Raw genomic sequence first — 20,200 nt, forward strand, 5'->3', positions numbered from 1 at the left:
AGTAAAAATATGTCCTTGTAGGTTTGGGTTTTATTTTAATTTTATTTTTTTACTTTTTATTATGATTTAGGTGAAAGTTTACAGGGCAGATCATAAGTTTTACATTCAGCGATTTATAAACATTTCATTTGCACTCATGCATTTAATCTTCTCAGTGTACCATTGCGAGTCCTACTTCCTGGTGTTTTTCCCTGTTTCCGTTTGTCTTCTTTCCCTAACCCTCTGTCCTTAGGTAAATGCTGCTCTTTTGATCTTCAGGGGTGATTATTCTAACACGTAAGCAAATAACCACTATCAGACCTATCTTTTTTGTGGTATACTCCCACTCTCCCTCCCACCCCTGGTCCTTTTCTTTCCTGGGAGCGTAATGATTTGGGTATAAGCTAACAACTGGACGTGGCTCAAGCAGAAGGGAACCTCCGGGGAAGCGGGAAACCACCCGAGCTTGTCATGGTTTCAAGCGGATCAAACGCGAGAAGTCCTCCCAGGACATTCGTCGGGTTCTCTGTCAGTGTGGAAGGCCTCAACGTACCACCACATGTAGGACACACGTACTTCTACAAAGAGGGCCTGCAAGTAAATACCATCTGGGATTCCAAAGGCCCGTGGGAAATTTCCATGATCTTTTTGTTCCATTTTTCAACAAACTCTTTTGAAGTCCCCGCATATAAGACCCAGGACACCCACACAGGCCCCTTGGAGCTCCAGCCTGGTGTTCCCCTGCACAGCCATGAGAAAACCCCACCAGCAGCTGGGAAAGAGCCACATGAAGCTTGGTGCGGGCACACACCAGGGCTGGCCACTGCTTCCGTTCCCCGGAAAGACCCTGGGTCCGTGTGAAGGGCAGTAGGACAGAAGTAGCTCCCGACTGTAAAGGCTGCGCTGGATCGGCCCTAAGCACGCCTGTGAGAATCCAGGGCACCCACAGGGAGAGTGGCCCCGTCCAGAGCCATGTCCAGAACAGCTACAGGGATAGGACAAAATCTAGTACTCGGGCATGTCCAATAAAATTATAAAATCAGAGCCTCCCCGCCCCTCCCGCACTGCTCTCCTCGCAGCTCCCTCCCAGCGCTCCAGTCTGACTGCCCACCATGGCGGACAAGGAAGCAGCCTTTGATGACGCCGTAGAAGAACGCGTGATTAACGAGGAGTACAAAATATGGAAAAAGAACACCCCTTTTCTTTACGATTTGGTGATGACCCATGCTCTGGAGTGGCCCAGCCTAACTGCACAGTGGCTTTCAGATGTAACCAGACCAGAAGGGAAGGATTTCAGCATCCATCGGCTTGTCTTGGGCACACATACATCGATGAGCAAAACCACCTTGTGATAGCCAGTGTGCAGCTCCCTAATGATAACGCTCAGTTTGATGCCTCGCACTACAACAGTGAGAAAGGAGAATTTGGAGGTTTGGGCTCTGTCAGTGGCAAGATTGCAATAGAAATCAAGATCAACCATGAAGGAGAAGTAAACCGGGCACGTTACATGCCCCAGAACCCTTGCATCATTGCCACCAAGACGCCATCCAGTGATGTTCTTGTTTTTGACTACACAAAACATCCTTCTAACCCAGACTTGCGTCTCCGTGGACATCAGAAGGAAGGCTATGGACTTTCGTGGAACCCCAGTCTCAGCGGGCACCTGCTGAGTGCTTCAGATGACCATACCATCTGCCTGTGGGACATCAGTGCTGTTCCAAAGGAAGGAAAGGTGGTGGATGCAAAAACCATCTGTACTGGACATACTGCAGTAGTGGAAGACGTTTCCTGGCATCTACTTCATGAGTCTCGGTTTGGGTCGGTTGCTGATAATCTGGGATACTCGTTCAAACAATACTTCCAAACCAAGCCACTCCATTGATGCTCACACTGCTGAAGTGAACTGCCTTTCTTTCAATCCTTATAGTGAATTCATTCTTGCCACAGGATCAGCTGACAAGACTGTTGCTTTGTGGGATCTAAGAAATCTGAAACTCAAGTTGCATTCCTATTCCAGGTTCAGTGGTCGCCTCACAATGAAACCACTTTGGCTTCCAGTGGTACTGATCACAGACTGAATGTCTGGGACTTAAGTAAAATTGGAGAGGAACAGTCCCCAGAAGATGCAGAAGATGGACCACCAGAGTTGCTGTTTATTCATGGTGGTCACACTGCCAAGATATCTGACTTCTGGAATCCCAATGAACCTTGGGTGATTTGTTCTGTATCAGAAGATAACATCATGCAAGTGTGGCAGATGGCAGAGAACATTTATAATGATGAAGACCCTGAAGGAAGTGTGGATCCTAAATGTTCTGTACTTGTGATTTTTAGGCTCCCCTCTTTTTCTCTCAACCAAGAGATGGATTTTTAACACTGGTTTTGAGATGAAAGACAATGTTTGGCTACCCCTCTTAGGAACCATCAGCAGTGCTCTTAGCCCAAGCTGGGGGCTTTCTAAATGTTAACTGGGAGACTTGATTTAGCAAAACTACAGACTTCTAATAAATTTTCTTCAGGAATTTTCTAGAAACAAACCCAGGTCTGAAGTGGCCACCGAAAGGGGAAATAGATATGTGGTTATTTTTCTTTACGCTATGATCCCAAGTTTTTCTGACTCATTTAAGTCAAGGCTAGAGTGGGTAAGGAATAGAGCCAAGTGAGGTGGGTGTCTGAGCCATGAACTATAATACTGCAAGGTGTCATGTTTACTCAGGAAGCAGGGGAGGTTCCAGTGCTCGAGAGTCCTACTCCAGAATCTTCACGCCTGACTTGCCGTGATGCACCTCTTCCCAGTAGCCCAGTCTTTCCATTCCTTCAGTCAAGTCAAAACTATTCATGTTTCTCTTTTCCCATGTATTTTTGTTTGTTAGTGTATTTCTTAAACGGATTGCATATTCTTTCTTTCCTTTCTGTGAAATGGTTGTTTTCATTTTGTTGGATTTTTTTTTGTAACTTGGGACCACCAAGTTGTAAGGAGATGTTTTTACCTGCCAGTTATACCACAGGTAGACTGTCCAGTTAAGTTGAGAAGAGTGCATTGATAGCTGATACTTGTTTTTAAAAATAAATTAATCTTGGATGAGTTGGGTTTTTTAATAGAACGTTAGTCTTTGACCACTATTAGGATACCATTTCCCTTTTGGGTGACCTGTTCCACAAGCAGGCCTGTTGCTTTCCGTGACTAACTGTAAGTGCTTCTAATGGAATAAATGCTTTTCTACAGAAAAAAAAAATTATAAAATCAAGCAATAAAAATATACCATAATCAAGAGAAATAACAATGGCTAGAGACAGAATCAGAAACGGCAGAGAATGATAGAATTGCAAGCTTCGTGTATGTGTCATATAGTCAAGAAGGGAGATGAAAGCAGGAACACAGTGAGGAGAAATTGAAGATATAAAAAAATGAACCAAATGTTACTTTAAAGATAAAACCCTGAACCAAATGTTACTTTAAAGATAAAACCCATACCCAAAATGAAAACTGCGCAGGACTGGATTAGTAGCAGAGATTTTATACACTAAAGATTATATGCTGCTTGGTGAGTTTTGAATACATGGTAATAGAAAATATTCTAGATGAAATTCCAAAAAAAAGAAAAGGGTCTATTTGAGGACAATTTCAAGTGATGTAACATGTGAGATTAGACCAATAGAAAGAGGAAACAAAAATATTTGAACAAACAATAGCCAAAAGTTTGATGGAAACTACAAGCTCACATGTCCAAGAAACTCAATGAATTCTACATATAACACTCTTTTTTTGGTCATCATGATGCATCATAAACAGACGGCTAAAATCTATAATCAAGGTAACCCTTGGAGCAGTCACTAGTTCACCTCCGGGTCTCTGGAGCCTTAGTGCATTTCAATGTCTTTAGAATCGTGATGTACTCGTTTTCGCCCCAGTTCTGCAGAGTGCCTGCAGGCCTCATGAAGCGTACTACACCTTCTCAGAAGCGGAAGCTGGCTGAGATCCTTTTTTTAGGACCTTGCTTTCTGCCTGCAGCATGTTGTTGCTGCACCTTGGTTCAGTATTCATCCCCTTCTTTAGGCCCGTGGGAGAAATGCAGGGCCTTCTACTCCGGGAAAGTTACAGTCTTGAAATGCAGTTCTACCTACCCTATCTGGTCCCGGTGAATCGGCATTGACCCAATGGCAGTGAGTTTCATTTTTTGGTTTGTGGCCCGTAGTTCATGGTTCTGCTATCCGTCAGTCTCAGTCTAAGATGGAAAAGGTACTGCAGGTAAGTGCTAGAGCCGCCTGCTTTGGCTGCCTGGGTTTTTGCCTGCCAGGGACTGATCTAAGCCTGATTGGCATTGTAGTCTTTTGTGTTCATTTCTATAGGACCAGGAATAAAACCTCCAGAGGAACGGACAATTGAGTACCTGGAGGAAGTCGCAGTTGATTTTGCCAAAGGACTAGCTGATAAGAAGATTTCTCCAAAGAGGGACAAGGGGTTGATGGAAAGTGAGTGTCGTCTTTAAGGAACAAAGACAAAATGTCTCTTTGGGGATTCATTTTACTTGCTGTGGCCCCAAATGAGCTGGCGATGAGTCCACGGTTGACGCCCTTAAAGCCATCCCTTGGGGGTCCACTCTGGGCTTGAGCCGGACCTACACTGCTCAGTTGAGACCATTTTCCTTAATTTATATATTTTTTATTACTTTTATTGGGACTCTTACATCTCTTATCATAACCCACACAATCATCCATTGTGTCAAGCACATTTGTACATAGGTTGCCATCATCATTCTCAAAGCATTTTCTTTCTACTTGAGCCCTGGATATCAGCTCCTCGTTTTTCCCCCTCCCTCATGAACCCTTGATAAGTTATAGATTATTATTTTCAAAATAACGATTATTATTTTCATATCTTAAATCATCCTGTCACCCTTCACCCACTTTTCTGATGTTCATACCCGCCCCCTCCCCATTTTCCCCTTATCCTCCTGGTATCTATACTCTCATTGTTGGCCCTGAGGGGTTTATCTATCCTGGATTCCCTGTGTTGCAGGCATTTATCTGTAGCAGTGTGCATGCGCTGGTCTAATCCGATTTGTAAGGTAGAATTGAGGTCATGATAGTGGGGGGAAGGAAGCATTAAGACACTAGAGCAGTGGTTCTCAATCCTCCTAATGCCGCAACCCTTTCATACAGTTCCTCATGTTGTGGTGACCCCAAAACTATAAAATTATTTTCATTGCTACTTCATAACTGTAATTTTGCTACTGTTATGAATTGAGTTACCCCGGTGAAAGGGTCATTCAACTCCCAAAGAGGTCTCGGCCTACAGGTTGAGAACCGCTGAATTAGAGAAACCGTATGTTTCATCGGTGCTAAACTGTACCCTGACTGGCTCATCTCTTCCTTATAACTCTTTGTGAGGGGCTGTCCAGTTGCCTACAGATGGGCTTTGGGTCTCCACTCCACACCCTCCCCCTGCCACCTCCATTCACATTGGATATGATTTTGTTCTGGGTCTTGGATGCCTGATACCTGATCCCATGGACACCTCATGACCACACAGGCTGGTGTGCTTCTTCATGTGGGCTTTGTTGCTTCTCAGCTAGATGGCCACTTGTTTCTCTTTATTCTTACACTTTTTATTTTGGACAGTTTTATATATCAGCCCGCCCAACTTAAACATTTATCAGCTGACTAACCCATATTTAAAAAGGTGCTTTGGGCATCTTGCAACATAAAGAGCCATTAATTCCCGCTTACATTTTAAAGGCGCTTACAGAGCAAGCTGACAAGAGAGGCAAAGCTCTTTCCAAGATGTGACCCCTTTTGCCTTACAGAATTGATGTCGTACGCCATGACTATTCCATATGTCAGGCAGCAGATTTACAAAAAGGTAGAAGAAAAAGTACAAAAACAAACCAAAGGCCTTTATCCTGCACCTCTGAGAATCATCGATGTGAGTCTGTGTCCCCAAATCCCACGTGTTCATGTCCCTTCCCTTTTCACAGAGCAGTAGCTCTTTGTTGGCCATCTGGGCCATGCACAGAGCACTGAGCTGCTTCATTCCGTTCAAGCTGGCGGAGCGGAGTGGGAGTGGGGGCTCACCTGCACTGGAGGACAGCTGGAAGCTGGAGGAGCCCTTTAAGCGGCTTTGGCAGTAGTTGGGGAGGGGGGTAAGGGCTTGAGGAGGGATGGTCCTCTTGCTCTGACAAAACAGCAGGATTCAAAGGGGGAGGGGGAGGAAGAGCTTGAGCTGCGGAAGCTTTGTTCTGTTCCTGGCTGGATGATTTTCTCTGTCCTCTGCTCGCATGGGTGCTAGAGCTAGCTGCGGTCTCGGATGGAGAATTCAGCCCAATTTAAGCAAATGGGCCCTCAATCCTCTCTTTTCCTCATGCCATTCTAGACCCTTAGGAGGCTGACCACCCTCAGGATTGCATTCAGTTCTTTGTGTCTGTTCCCGTGCTGAACCAGTGTTTTCTGTGTGTTTTAGGTGGTAAAGACTGGTATCGAGAAAGGAAATGATGCTGGCTACCTCTGTGAGTCCCAGGTAAAAGTTAGGCTATTGCTTTCCATCTTAAAACTGTATTATTAGCTTTAGGAAACCCAAAGATCCGATTCTCTGGATAAAGCTGGAAAAGGGGAAAGTATGCAGACCCTAATGAGAATCTTCTGTCCCTTCCTCTACTTACCTTGCTTTACGGTTAGTCTGAGGAAGCAAGGAGACGTTCCTTGGGGTGGGGGTGGGGGGCACCGGAATTTGAACTAGCAGCTCCAGGAGCAGAGTCAACAGCCTTGCACCATGAACCCGATGAGCCCGCTTGGTGCTTCTGCCCTCTACTTGGCTGGGTTTGTTGTTTATAAAATGAATACAGGGATAGAACGTTGGGGTCTTGAGTTAAAACTGGAGCCCGGCCTCCTTTTGGAGAATGAGAACATGCCAGGAAGTGACTGGGGAACCAGCCTCTCCCCGTCCACTTTGTAGGATTGGAGTGCTTCAAAGGGAGGAGTAAGGGAAGTTGTTAATGATTAGCCCTTGACAATAGAGCAGGAGTAACTGAAGAAATCAGGATAACGTTCTACAGAAAATATTTCTTGTACTGAGGTGTATTTCTGACTTTTTTAATGTGATAGTCAGAGGCACATATACATAATAGACTGTGCTTGCTTTGGCAACACATATACATAATACAGAAAAAAAATAAAGCATACGTCTCACAAGTCAATAAATAGCCTGACAGTGTGTGTTTTACATTCAGTGGTTTATATAGGGGGACCCCACGGCAGTGGGTGGGGTTTGGGTTTTTGTTAGAGATGGCTTCTCACCACCCAGAGTGTGTGGCTACTGATGGGTCTCTACCCACCTCTTGAAAAACTCTGGTTTACCACCTTGACCATGCTGTGTCCACATGAGCAAATCACTGTGTCTAGGAAACACTGTTTGCTGCTCTCTGGGGCAGAAAAGCAATGTTAGTCAAGGGCTGCCTTCTTTGATGTGCTATTTGTAACATTGTAGCAGGTGTGTAAGGATGAGAGCTAAGATGGTGCGTTCTGGCATTTTTACTAGGGTTCTTATTTACTCCCCGCAGCTTTTTCTAAAACCGATGGTAGTTTTGCCCATTTTAAGGAGGAGGGCAGCTGGGCCACGGCAGGGCCAACATTGGAACCCAGTTCTGGCAAACCTGAATTTTAAACCTGCCCCCAAACCAAGACGTGTTCTCTGCAAGAGTTAAGAGGCTTTTTCAAGTGGCCTGCATCCTGTGGGGTCCTACGTCCGTGGGACAAGCACTGAGCACTGGCATTGGGGGTTCTGCCTGAGGAGAATCACGCCATCCCTCTGAGCTGCCTTCTCCATGTCTGTAACATCAAGCAATGAGGAGATGACTGGGAAGGGCCCTTCTGACTCTGACACTCCAAGTGCGTGAAAAAGGAAGGGGCGACCACAGCCTCCTGGGGTAGATAGACAGATCTCAGCTCTCCACACACACACCTTTCAACACAGTGGTTGGCAGGCCTGGGGGGTGTGGGGTGAAGACCCCCGCCAAGTGGGCAAGTCCTACCTCTGTGCTTCCCCCTTTCTTGGCAGAAATTTGGAGAGCTTGCAATGACCAAAGAATCCAAAGCCTTGATGGGACTGTACCACGGCCAGGTCCTGTGCAAGAAGAATAAATTTGGGACCCCTCAGAAGGATGTGAAGTAAGTTCTGCTATATCTGTGCAGACGCCCGTGACCCTCACCGAGTGGCACAGCTCAGAGACCAACAGGACCCGATTCAATCTTAAGCCTGTCTTGTCCACACTTTGCTGTCCGATCACATTAGGTCCCTGAATCCTGAGTTTTCTCCAAGGCCCTAATAACCAGTGGTTATTGGAGAAGGCGCTTCTTGTCTCACTATTGATATCACCAAGAAGTTACTGCTGATCGCAAGGTTAGCAGTTCAAACCCACCCGCTATGCTGAGCGGGGACAGGCAAGATGTCTGCTCCTGTCAAGGTTTACGAGGAAACATGGGGAGCCCTTCTACTCCGTGTCGGAGGGATGCTTTGAGTTGGAACCCCCTCAAGAGCAGTGCGTTTAGTTTGGAGTTGCTAAATCAAACACGCACAGTGTGCACTCTTGATTGACCTTATTTAATCTTATGACTTGAGATCGTATCTCTGGGTACACATGCTTCTTCCTCATTGTATAGTATAACGCAAACCAAGAAAGGCCTCAGCACCTTTCTGTAGCTGTGGAAGCCATGTCCTCAAGCCGCCCCAAAGGAACCGTTAGCTTCGGCTTGCCTGTTTCATGTCTAGTCTCTCCACTCACCTTCTGAGCCTTTTAATGTGATACTCAGACTACGTACGATTAGTAATGCACGTGAAGCAGTCCACGCGTATTTAGGGGTACTACTAAGTAGTCCTGAGAAACCCAGGAGGAATTTGAGGTGGGGGAGCAGGTTGAGGTAGGGTCAGGTCTGGAAGCAGCAACCATGAAGGAGATAACCCATATGAAAAGGCACAGATGCGGCCGGTGACTGGAAGGACGGCGAGAAGAAAAGAGCACACGCTAGAAGAAATCACGGATGACCAGCAAATGGTAACATGGCTAACGAGCAATTGATGGTAACATGGCTAACGAGCAATTGATGGTAACATGGCTAACGAGCAATTGGGAGGAGATGGTTAGTCCGTGCTGAACACTGCGAGCTGGTTTTTGTTCATCACCAGACGAGCCAAGATCAATATAATTCTATCCCCCATGGGTATACCAGTTCTTTAGACCTAATGGATGTTTGCACTTAACTCTGAAGTCAATTCTTTACTAAAGTACATTTTTACAGCTAAAAATGTTCTCAAAGGCCATATTGCTGTGTCAGCTTGCTGGGTCACTGGACGCTCTCTCTCTGGATGACAACGTGGGCAGTCTCCCGCTTCCACTGAAATGAGTGAGCGTTGTTACAGAGCCGCTTTGTTCTTTCCTTGCAGGCGTCTAGCTGTTCTTGGTGCAGGGCTGATGGGAGCCGGCATTGCCCAAGTCTCTGTGGATAAGGGGCTAAAGACGATACTGAAAGATGCTACGGTCACCGGGCTGGGCCGAGGGCAACAGCAAGTCTTCAAAGGGTAGGCCTGCTCTCTGACGAGTCCCTCCTGAGTCGGTCTTAAGAATGTGTTCTCCCCCTTTTCCTGAACATCGGGACACTAGCTGCTCCATAGTTGAACTGTGTCCTTTGTTGTTAGAAACACGAATTCCTTCTTTTCCATAATTCTCACAGTTCTTTGAGACTCTTAGCACACATGTCTTCTTTGGGTGCAGATCTGCCAGCCGTGTTCAAGAGCCATTTCCCTTTAGTTTTACTAGCAGATGAGAAAGTCACCATGTGGGAATTCTGGCCCTCGGGGACCCTGGCACAGCACGGGTCCATCTCCGTTCACATCTGGGAGGCTTTGGATAGCAGCCTGCTTTTGGTGGGGCTGGGATCAGCATGCTTGCACCTTCTCTTTCTGGCGCCTATGGACGAGCATTAGCTGATTTGGCTCCTCACTGACTGTCTGAACCTAGCAGGCGGCATCTCCACCTTACCTTGGAATTGATAAGGGTTGGGTATTAGCCTGCCTGCCTCTCGTTTCTCTCTCTCTCTCTCTCATACACACACACGCACCCTCGTCCCTTCCATCCATCTGTCTGTCTGACAGGTGATAAATGATGGCAGACTGGAAATTGGTTATAGCATCATTCTCGGCCTCAAAGTAACGGACAAGCTGACTGCACTTAGTCTGCCCTGCAGGTGCTGTTTAGCTGAGCGAGTGCTTTTTTGTTCTTTACATGGATGATGTAGCTTAAGCATGTCATTCTCCCTTTTCTGTAGGGAAGCGCTACATTGTGCCCAGATGCCGTGGTGGCAGATAAGCAAGGAGTCCTAGTAAATGATCTGGGGGTGTGATTCCCCACCCCCACCTCAAGGGCCTGTGCCAGAGAACAGAACTGCCCAGGGGCTGGCACCCAAGCATCCCCAAACCTCATGGCATACACTCCCCAAAGGGGATTGCTGCTCTAGAGGAGCCTCTGCCCCATCTCCCATGAACAGAGCTGCCCCGGGTTCCCTTTCCCTCAGAGCGTCAGCCCCTTCCCAGTGCCCTGGACCATGAACATGGCTCCTGGCCACCAGAGACCTGTTTCAGGAGAATCACACCAGCCACCGATGCTCTGAATCTGCCCAGTTCTTGCTTGCTGCCCACTGACATAGTCGTCAGAGGGTTGAGCCCATACTTTTAAGACCTTGAGTGTTTCTTTGCGTTGACCTGGTGTTTTAAATGGTTTCTGCTAGGCATAAAAAATGAATGAACGGGGTTCAGAAGAACTTAGTAGGTCTTCCCCTCCAAAGTGTGATCAGATTGAAACCTAAAAGCGCCTGTTTCCCTTGGCAATCCAACGTGCCCTGTGAACTGTTCAGTCTTTTTACAAAGAAGGAAACTTGGTTTAATTGTGGAGTAGCTTGTGTTCATATGCTCAGGAAAAGGGAGCTTGTGGGGGACACATTCCAATGGCTGTTCATAATAACAGGTTATTATGAGTAGCCCCTGTGGGAAGGAAGAGATCCCGAGTTGATATTTATGTCACCAGTAAGGTGTGCTGCTTGGTGCTACATCGCGGAAAGTGGATTGAGTTAGAAGCAGTAATCTCTAGGGGACTATCATTACCGAATGACTTCCTGTGCTGGGTCAGTGAGTATAAGACTGTGGTCAGGGCCCCTGTAGGTTGGTGTGGTGTCCCTGTTGCAGATGATTACCAGAGCTGTGCTCTTGCCTTTGCCACTTTGTGCCCTTGGTCCATGGAAGGGTTTCTCAGGTTAGAACGGTCTCTGGGAGTTGGCCATTGGAGGCATCCTGGAGGCCAGTCTGAGCTGGAGCCCCAGGGCCCTCCCTGAGCAGCTGTTGGACAAGAGTCCCTCTGAGCCTCTTTGAGGAGCTTGGCTGGCTCTAAAGGGCGACTACCGCGACTGCCTCTCAGAGCGGGTGGTGGCAGAGTGCGCCGTCTGATTTGCGGACACTCCGTAAGTGGGAGTTGTCGGTTCTCCTCCTCTAATCCGGAACATGTTCTTTCCAGATTGAACGACAAAGTGAAGAAGAAGGCTCTGACGTCATTTGAAAGGGACTTTATTTTCAGCAACTTGACCGGGCAGCTTGATTACCAGGGCTTTGAGAAGGCCGACATGGTGATCGAAGCTGTGTTTGAGGACCTTAACCTGAAGCACAGAGTACTCAAGGAAGTGGAGGCGGTGAGTGGAGGCTACGTGGAAACACAGGGTCCTCTTCATAGGCTGTTCGTGTCGAGCGTAAGTCTTTACGTGAGTCCGGCACGCAGCAAATACTCCGGAGGTCAAACCAGGTCCTAGGAAAGACACTCAAGTGGAGCAGGGTTCACTGGGTTTAATTCTTGTGGGAGCTCCGTTACCCAAGCTCACGAGTGACAGTGCCGTGGGGGTTGGGGGCTGGCGGCAAACCCGAACTAAACTAGGCAAAGGACAGGGGGTGAAGCAGCCTCCCCAGGCAGGACTCAGCCGTTCATTCTCTGGGAAGGCTGCTTGGGTCCTGATCTCAAACGCTCCACAGTAGCGATTCTTGAGCTAGCAAGTGATGTGAGCAAAACAAGCGCTTGGGGTGAGTGGTGTCGACAGAGCCCTGGAAGGTCGGACTGGGAGTGATCCAGGGTGCGTCCGCTCAGACCCTAGCCTAACCTGGTTTTCAATACGCAGCACGAGTTAGTGGACGTGCACATGAACTGAGGCTGACTTGGCTACACTCTGGGTGTCTGAGGCAATCCCCCAGGAGAAAGCAGGCAGGGCTCACAAGGTGCCCTTGTGTGTGTGCACAGTCCCTGCTCTCCTCGTGACTCCAAGCCCAAGGAAAGCTAAAGACGAAGAGCTCTGTTTGGGGCAGACTGCACCACGAGACCCCTGTTCCAGAACCCTTCTGTAGGCACAGCAGACTGCTGCATTCAGCTGAAGGACACAGTCAGGGCCATGGGGGAGATTTGTGTCCCGTTTGAGCGTAGGGAGCAGCTAGAGGCTGTCCCCCACCCTCCATGCCTGGGGAGAGCACTGCTCAGGTGATGGAGGTGGAGCCTACCAGCATGACAGCAGACAAGGCCAGGGTGGAAGGGCCCTTACCATTGAGTTCCGTGGTGTTGCCCTGAGAAACTGGGGTGTGGTGTATGAGAGTGGAATAGTAGGGGAAGCCACTGGTCAAGAGAGAGCTGTGGGCCAAACGCTGACCGGCATCGCCGCTGCAGATGGGGCGGCACAGTTACGAGGGGAAAGGGCGGACAGAAGCTGCCGGCAAAGGGAGAGAGAAGACAAAAGGGGTGCGAGCTAAGCATGTAGGAGACAGAGGGGAAGGAAGGAGGTATCAATGAAAGGGATGAAGAGGAGAGCGTGGAGGGGATTAAGGGGTTTTAGCAGAAAAAATAAGATGTACAACTGGTAGAGCTCTATGACCACAGAGAACAGTAAGATCCCAATGACGTGTGATGTGTCCTGTGCCCAGCATCTTAGTGAGACTCATGCAGTCCCTGAGGGGATGAAGAAGACTGGGATCCAGAAGAAGGCTGGGATCCAGAACAGCACAGGCTTAGAACCCAGAGACCATGGGGAAAGCCCTAGGAAAGCCCTTCCGTTGGTATTGGCCTTTGCTTTCCTGATAAGAAACATTTGCATTTGAATCCACATGACAGTCCTTGGAGGGTTTTAAACTGGCCTGCTTTCCTCCGGTGCTCCTTCCTCTGGCATCCTTCCCAGACATTGGTCCTAGCTCTTCCACTGTCTTCCTTGTTGCCTTCAGAGGCTCAGTGGGGCCCCTGCACACACCCTGCAGCGCTACATTGTCTCTCCTTTGGCGCTCATGCACTGTGGGCGGGCGTCCCTTGCAGGGTTTCTTTCCGCTGGGAGCTGGGTGGTGGCACCCAATGCTGCTCCTCTTGGCTTCTCTCTACCTGGGGCCTCTAGAGACTCGGTAGTCGAGCCAGTGTCTCTCCAGCCTGGCTGCTGGCGTCCATGAAAGCAGGTGCTAGCGGGCTCATGAAGAGTACAGCTGGGACTGGCAGGACCACTTCTGCTGCCCTGGGCTGGTAAAGCAGGTCACCAGGCCCACCCAGGTTCAAGGTACAGGGGAGATGCCATGTCTGGAGCTGTCTGCAGCCATCTCGGAAGATTGGACAGCACACGCGCCCAGTTAGTGCAGTGTGAGCTCTGTCCGCTTCATTGCAGTCACGCTGCGCTGGGACCGCGTTGTGCTGTGGATTTACTGGCCTCCTAGGACCTGTACCATAAACTTATTGCCAAGAGGTTTTGCCCATCCCATAGCTACTCACTTCTTGTGTTACCCCTTTCTTCTTTTCTTTAAATCTTAACAAAATGGTTTACCTTTATCCATTTAATAACTCATCTTTTTTACACTCACCTAGTTTTTCAACACGTTAAAGGTATCTTGAATCTTGATTCTCATCTCTGACTCTGCCTGTCCCAGATGTGCACACATTTGGCAGGTGTGCCTTCCATGTCTTTGATTCAAGCGTCTGAATGACAACATGAGTAGGTTGGGGTCACAGACTGGATGCCAAGACCGTCTGCATCAGGGTCTGCTCTCCAGGGTGATGGAGCTCATCGCTAATGTTATTCGGGTACTACAGGTACCACTCCTGTGAGTTTATCTGGTTTTGCAGTAACACACAGTATAAAATGAAGCATGCTCCGTCTTGCTCTAAAGATGAAGGTAGGGATATGAAGTTGTCGGCAACTTTGAGGCTAGAAAGCAGAGCCCCATAAGGGGGCGGACACCTGTACTTGGTCTTGAAATGAATGAGACTTGACTCAAAGCCATCTTTTCAGTTATGTAAGGTCTCTTATGTACCCAGTTGCTGGCATCTAGTTCCTAGGTGAAGGTCAGGTAGAACATAGCCAGAGGAAAACTGGGAATGGTGCAGAGATGAGGTCAGTGCATTCTCCCAACACAGAAGCCCGAGCTAACCAGGAACAGTCTGGGTGAGGAATGCAGTCAGTCCTCTGTCTGAGCAGCACTGGGTGAAAGGGTGGGCTGCGCCCAAGTCCCACTCGTTAGGCTTGCTTTGGCCATTTCCCCAGCATGCCTGACAGATTCTTAAATGCTATCCTTGCAGGTGATTCCAGATCACTGCGTCTTCGCCAGTAACACCTCTGCTCTCCCAATCAATGAGATTGCAGCTGTCAGCAAAAGGCCTGACAAGGTAAACTCCGAACCAGGGAACGCTCTGCTCTACTGCTGCTGGCTGGGAAGGCACGGGTGGAAGGGCGTGTGGTGGCTTATGAAGGGGACGAGGTGACGTAGTACTTCCAAAAGCTGGGCACAGAAAAGCCAGTCTGAGATGCAGGATATTCTTGTACAGCTAGTCTCTCACGTTGTAAGTGATGTGCACGCCTAGTGTGTATGACCTTGAACCTACAATTATGCATTCAAGGACAGGTCCTAGGAGAAGCACTGCTCCCCCAAATGGCTTCTGCTCTAGGGCAGGCTCTGGGGACAGACTCAGATGGCCTGGTTCCAGCTTCAGATCAGGGAGAGAGGACAAGGATGGGCGGGATGTGTCCTCCCACAGGGTCACGTAGAGCTCTGCGCAGGACAGGAAGGGGGAAGAGAATAAGTCAGGGGGGGTTAGAATGATGCATTTGTCTGGTTCCGGTAGCTCCAGAGTAATTAGAGAGAAGTGAAACCCTTTAAGGAGGAATGAGACACCCCACTTCTCAGGAAGATACTGATTAGCCTCTGCTAACCAGAACCAGCCAGAGGCAGGCAGGAAACATAAAAGGCCTTTCAGTCGCAGGAATTGTTAACACAAAGTCCATGTGCTAAAAGCACAAAAGCCCGTTTGTTCTGAGTCTGTTTATCCACGCTGGCTAATACGGGCTAACCGAGCTTCCCTGCATGTCGCAGATTAGCGGGGATGCAGGCCTGATGGGGGCAGGACAGAGACCCTGGAGAGGGATCTCGGGGAGAAGTGGCAGCTGATCGTCTGACACTGAGGAGGATGTAAGACCAGTGTAAAAGGGGCCATGGCCCTGCACTCAAGGCGCCTGACTCTCCCCCACCACCCCAGCAAGTGGAGCCAGTATTGCACCTGCTGCAGGTGCTGAGGTAGCACTGCCTGCTCCTGTCTGACATAAAGGAAGGCCCAGGCAGGGTGACCCTGTTTGGGGGATTTGCCGGGACACAGGCCCTCGATGCAGTTCCACCTCTCCCCAGGGCTGGTGCTGCTGGCACGGGTGCTGCTGGGCCAGGACTCACTGTAGAATGCCTGGTGTCATGAGTCTGCATGTGCGGAGAAGGGCTATTTCCACCCAGTGCCCGGGCAGGAAACCCATCAGCAGATCATCTTGCTCCCCCCCCCCCCAAAGCAGTGGACCCTCTCAATGTCACAAGCACAGGTGGAACCTGCGCACAGTCTTCTCTACAGGGGTCACTGGGCCGCTACCGGCAATGCCAGCCCTGATTGTTGGTGGGATGGATGGCTCGGGGCCCTTCATGAAGAACTCCAGGAACAAGTGGATGAACGAGGGGGATTCCATGAAGCTGGCCTCAGACACACTGAACTTGTCATCAGAGCCAGGGACCAACCCACCGGATTGTAGCCAGCAGTGCCACTAATCTCACCCGCTCTCTGCCCCCTGTCCCTGGGGAAAGGGGTGCTTCTGACTCTGACCCTCCCTCCCCTTGCAGGTGATTGGCATGCACTACTTCTCGCCTGTGGACAAGATGCAGCTGCTGGAGATCATCACGACCGACAAAACTTCTAAGGACACCACTGCATCAGCTGTCGCCGTCGGCCTCAAGCAGGGCAAGGTCATCATCGTGGTGAAGGTGAGTGAAGCTCCAGAAAGTTCTGCACCCTGAGACCCTCAGGCTCTTTCTAACTCTTCTGAGATAAACACACCCGCTTCCGATAGGACACCACCCCACCCCCCCCCCGGTTGTCCATAGTAGGGACGGTGCTTACGGATGGGAATAGCGAGCGGCTGGCTTGACAGGACTCTCCCTGCTGGCCCAGGAAATGGATTCCAGCCATGCCTCCTCTGGGCGGCCTGGCTGGCCCCGCAGTTTAAATCTGAGAATTCTAGTAGAGACAATCTCTTTCCACTGTCAAATGAACCTTGGGAAGGGACAGTTGTCCCAGACTGGGCAGCCATGGGCCCAGTGAACCCTGCTCGCTCCTCTCCCTTGGCAGGATGGACCTGGCTTCTACACCACCAGGTGCCTCGCACCCATGATGTCGGAAGTCCTCCGGATTCTCCAGGTGAGAACTGCTGTCTGGAACGTTTGCAGCATCTCCCACCCCTTCGGTTGGGCCGCCTCTGCTGTCCTCCAGGAGGGGGCCCCGCACTGTGCTGTTTCCACACAGCAGTGGGGAGTCAGGCTTGCTGCAGTGACCACGGCACGCTCATGACTACTCTTAGCCCCTCACTGCCACATTACACACGTGTTCTCACGTGCCCCTGGAGCTCCTTCTGCCACGTGCAGACACCTCTGCTGGCCATACAGGCTATTCACTGGCAGGAGGAGGTGGATTCCTACCCCTACCCAGGACCGTGGTGCTTTGAAACATGGGTCCCCACTACTGCACCCACCTCTTTGGGCCTGGAAACAGCCCTGTCTACTGAGGGCTCTTGTTATTACTGGGACTCCAAGCTGAAAACAAGAATAATTTGTTCAATTCAAAACTTTCCCAACTACTGCCCCTTAGGGAGGGCTCTCGTGTTCCACAGACGCCACCCAAGAGAACATTGGGTTTCCACCAGGCCGTGTCTGGGCCGTATGGGCCCCTGGGGAGGGCTTTCAAGTGGCCACCTTCTGAGGCTCCTGCTTCGCCGCCCCTGCAGGAAGGAGTCCAGCCCAAGAAGCTGGACTCCCTGACCACCAGCTTTGGCTTCCCTGTGGGCGCAGCCACACTGGTGGACGAAGTTGGTGTGGATGTCGCTCAACATGTAGCAGAAGATCTAGGCAAAGCATTTGGGGAGCGCTTCGCAGGGGGCAACTTGGAGCTGCTGAAGCAGATGGTGTCCAAGGGCTTCCTTGGTGAGTAGCCTCCAGGAAACAGTAGCACTGAGTTCTGCGCAGCCTCCCAGGCCCCACAATGCCCACGGGGGCGAGAGGACACAGTGAGCTTAGGGCCCAGGAGAATCTCCAGTACCTTCTCATGAGAACTGCTTAGGCGGGCGAAAGGCAGAGTGATGGCCCTCCAGGGCTCTGCCATCACCTGGCCCACGGCAGGCAACACTGGCAGACCTTGTTCCCTCCTGAGGCCTGGAATACCTCTGCGAGGCGGCGTGCACCTCCTGGCACCCAGCACAGGCAGGCCCACAGGAGAGGTCCGCTCTCAGCATTCGAGCACCAGAGTCTGCTCACTCACCCATGTGCTGCTCCGCTCCGACAGACACACGGGTTTCCAAGCTCCGGGAAACAAATGCTTTCTACTTCTCTGCCAGCTCTTCTGACAAAGGCTTGATGTTTAGGGTGAGCTAGGTAGCCATTCAGAAACACGAGAGGCGAGAGCTTTCTAGCAGACCAACAGAGAGGAGAATTCTCAGGTGAGAGGTAACCATTTAAACTACGCCGTCTGTTGCTGCTTTCAGGTCGCAAGAGTGGGAAGGGCTTTTTCATCTACCAGGAAGGCGTGAAGAACAAGGATCTGAATTCTGATATGGATGGCATTTTGGCAAGTCTGACGGTGCCGCCCAAGTCTGAGGTGTAAGTCTGCGGGACAGCGGCTGTCCGGGACAGCATTCTGGCAGCCCAAGGCTGCCCTGCCCCGCCCCATCGCCAGCCCCGAGCAGCCTCTGAGCCCGCCCCTGTGCCCCATCAGCTCAGCCCTGGCCAGGAAGGTGCCAGGGTAGAGCTAGGCAAATTGTCCTCGGCCCTGCACTCACCCAAATCCTCTGTGGGGCATGGACAGTTGCTAAAGTCAGGAGACTTGAACTGATTACCTACTGTATGCCAGGTCCGTTCTAGGTGCTGTTTCAGGGCCTTGGGGATGAGGGGAACAAGGGCCCCAGGGCTCAGCGGAGGCCCAGTGCCGTCCGACCCCAGAGCTCTGCCCCACCAACCCCCGTGTCTTCTGCTGACAGCTCCTCTGATGAGGACATCCAGTACCGGCTGGTGACGAGATTTGTGAACGAGGCTGTCATGTGCCTACAAGAAGGGATCTTGGCCACGCCCGCCGAGGGAGACATTGGAGCTGTCTTTGGGCTGGGCTTCCCGCCGTGTCTTGGAGGTTGGTCTTACAAATGGGGCAGTTAAGTGCATGAATCCCCCAATTGGAGGTGCCTTCGCTTCCAACCAGCCCCGATTCCCCATGCAGGGCCCTTCCGCTTTGTGGACCTCTACGGCGCGCAGAAGATAGTGGACCGGCTCCGCAAGTACGAGGCTGTCTACGGAAAACAGTTCACACCGTGCCAGCTGCTGACCGACCACGCGGCCAGCCTCAAGAAGTTCTACCCTTGAGTGGCCCTCGGGCCTGTGCTCAGTGAGCACACTGACAGGGCTGCGGCGGGCAGGCTTCTAGCTATATCAGTTACCAGGGGGGGAAACCAGGTTTGCCCTTTAATTAAAGTGCCTTCACCTGTGACTGTGTCCTGCCCTCTGCTGCTTGTGACTTAGGGGCTGGGAGGCCAACCCTGTCATCGGGAATTTATATTATGTGCCCTGAAGTCCAAGGTGGCAGCACCTGTGGAGCCGGCTCTGCTGCCCCTTCCTGCCCAGGCACCTGGGGGGGGTTGGCGAGGGCAGCTCTGCAGCCAGCTGATCACAAGAATAAAACCCAAACTGTAAGCCTCTCCGTGGACTCGTTTCTCTGTCTGCCCAGCGCGCGCGCATGCATGTGTGTGTGTGTTGGGGGACAGGGAGCCCAGCACCGAGGGCCAGAGTGGCACCTGTGCTTGAGAGAGTGTGTGTGTGTGTGTGTGTGTTTTGGGGGACAGGGAGCCCAGCACCGAGGGCCAGAGTGGCACCTGTGCTTGAAGCCCCTCGGGCCTGGTTTACACGCTTCGGCTGATGTGCCCAAAGGAGCAGAAATGCCGGTCTGGCACAAACACAAACCCACTCAGAGTGAGGTTGCCCCAGAGGGTGTCCTTGGCTGGGAACCTTACAGCAGATTGCCAGGCAGGGACATTCTCACCACCAGTCCATAGGTGAGTGGTCAGGGCAAGCCCAAGGACCCTCAGAGGTGACACACCTATGCTGAGCTTCCCTTGAGACCTGTGCCAGCCTCGCCTTAGTGTGGCTCACGTGCATGAGTTCCGCAGAGGCAGTGAGGGTACGCCACCCCGATGTTCACTTCTGCCCCAGAGCTCAGGTGTTGAGTGGCACCGTTTCTTCCTCCACCACCACCCGAGGCTCCCCTCCCCCACAGGTGTGGAAAGGTCCTGCCAGGCTGAGGGCAGAATAAACCCTGTGGGGGGGGGGGGTCCTACCAACCTGGCAGAAGGAGCCCCACTGCGGCACGTGCCCAGAATCCCACCAGGGCCTTGCCTGCCACACTCCTTGAGTTCTAACCCTCAGATAGCCCCTCCTGCCCGGGTCCCTCTCCCAGCTCTCGATGAGGCTGCCAGGGGAGAGGTTTAACTCTGGCTCTGGTCAACACTGGCACTTGCTAGGAAGCCGGACCTTAAAACCCAGTTCCCTCTCTGGGGTTTTCAGGCTGCCCCTGCCCAGGCCATGCAATGCAGCCCCTGAGCACCCCGGGTGGGCATC

The 20,200-nt window shown here is 50.9% G+C and overlaps 1 protein-coding gene and 1 pseudogene across 1 annotated transcript in view; both read left to right on the top strand.

Moving 5' to 3' along the window:
* Positions 1-19,284, top strand: part of HADHA (hydroxyacyl-CoA dehydrogenase trifunctional multienzyme complex subunit alpha) — a 47,965-nt gene extending 28,681 nt beyond the window's left edge. Inside the window, exons 8-20 of the mRNA XM_075557000.1 lie at positions 4,330-4,452; positions 5,787-5,905; positions 6,440-6,496; positions 8,033-8,142; positions 9,416-9,550; positions 11,535-11,706; positions 14,601-14,687; positions 16,175-16,315; positions 16,680-16,748; positions 17,332-17,527; positions 18,085-18,199; positions 18,577-18,722; positions 18,810-19,284. Coding sequence (XP_075413115.1) covers positions 4,330-4,452; positions 5,787-5,905; positions 6,440-6,496; positions 8,033-8,142; positions 9,416-9,550; positions 11,535-11,706; positions 14,601-14,687; positions 16,175-16,315; positions 16,680-16,748; positions 17,332-17,527; positions 18,085-18,199; positions 18,577-18,722; positions 18,810-18,952 — 1,613 coding nt within the window. The 3' untranslated portion in view covers positions 18,953-19,284. The remainder of the gene's footprint in view (positions 1-4,329; positions 4,453-5,786; positions 5,906-6,439; positions 6,497-8,032; positions 8,143-9,415; positions 9,551-11,534; positions 11,707-14,600; positions 14,688-16,174; positions 16,316-16,679; positions 16,749-17,331; positions 17,528-18,084; positions 18,200-18,576; positions 18,723-18,809) is intronic.
* On the top strand, positions 171-4,304 carry LOC142455270 (histone-binding protein RBBP4 pseudogene; annotated as a pseudogene).
* Positions 19,285-20,200: the final 916 nt, after the last annotated feature.

This window comes from Tenrec ecaudatus, chromosome 8 (genome assembly GCF_050624435.1).
Source record: "Tenrec ecaudatus isolate mTenEca1 chromosome 8, mTenEca1.hap1, whole genome shotgun sequence".
NCBI lineage: Eukaryota > Metazoa > Chordata > Mammalia > Afrosoricida > Tenrecidae > Tenrec > Tenrec ecaudatus.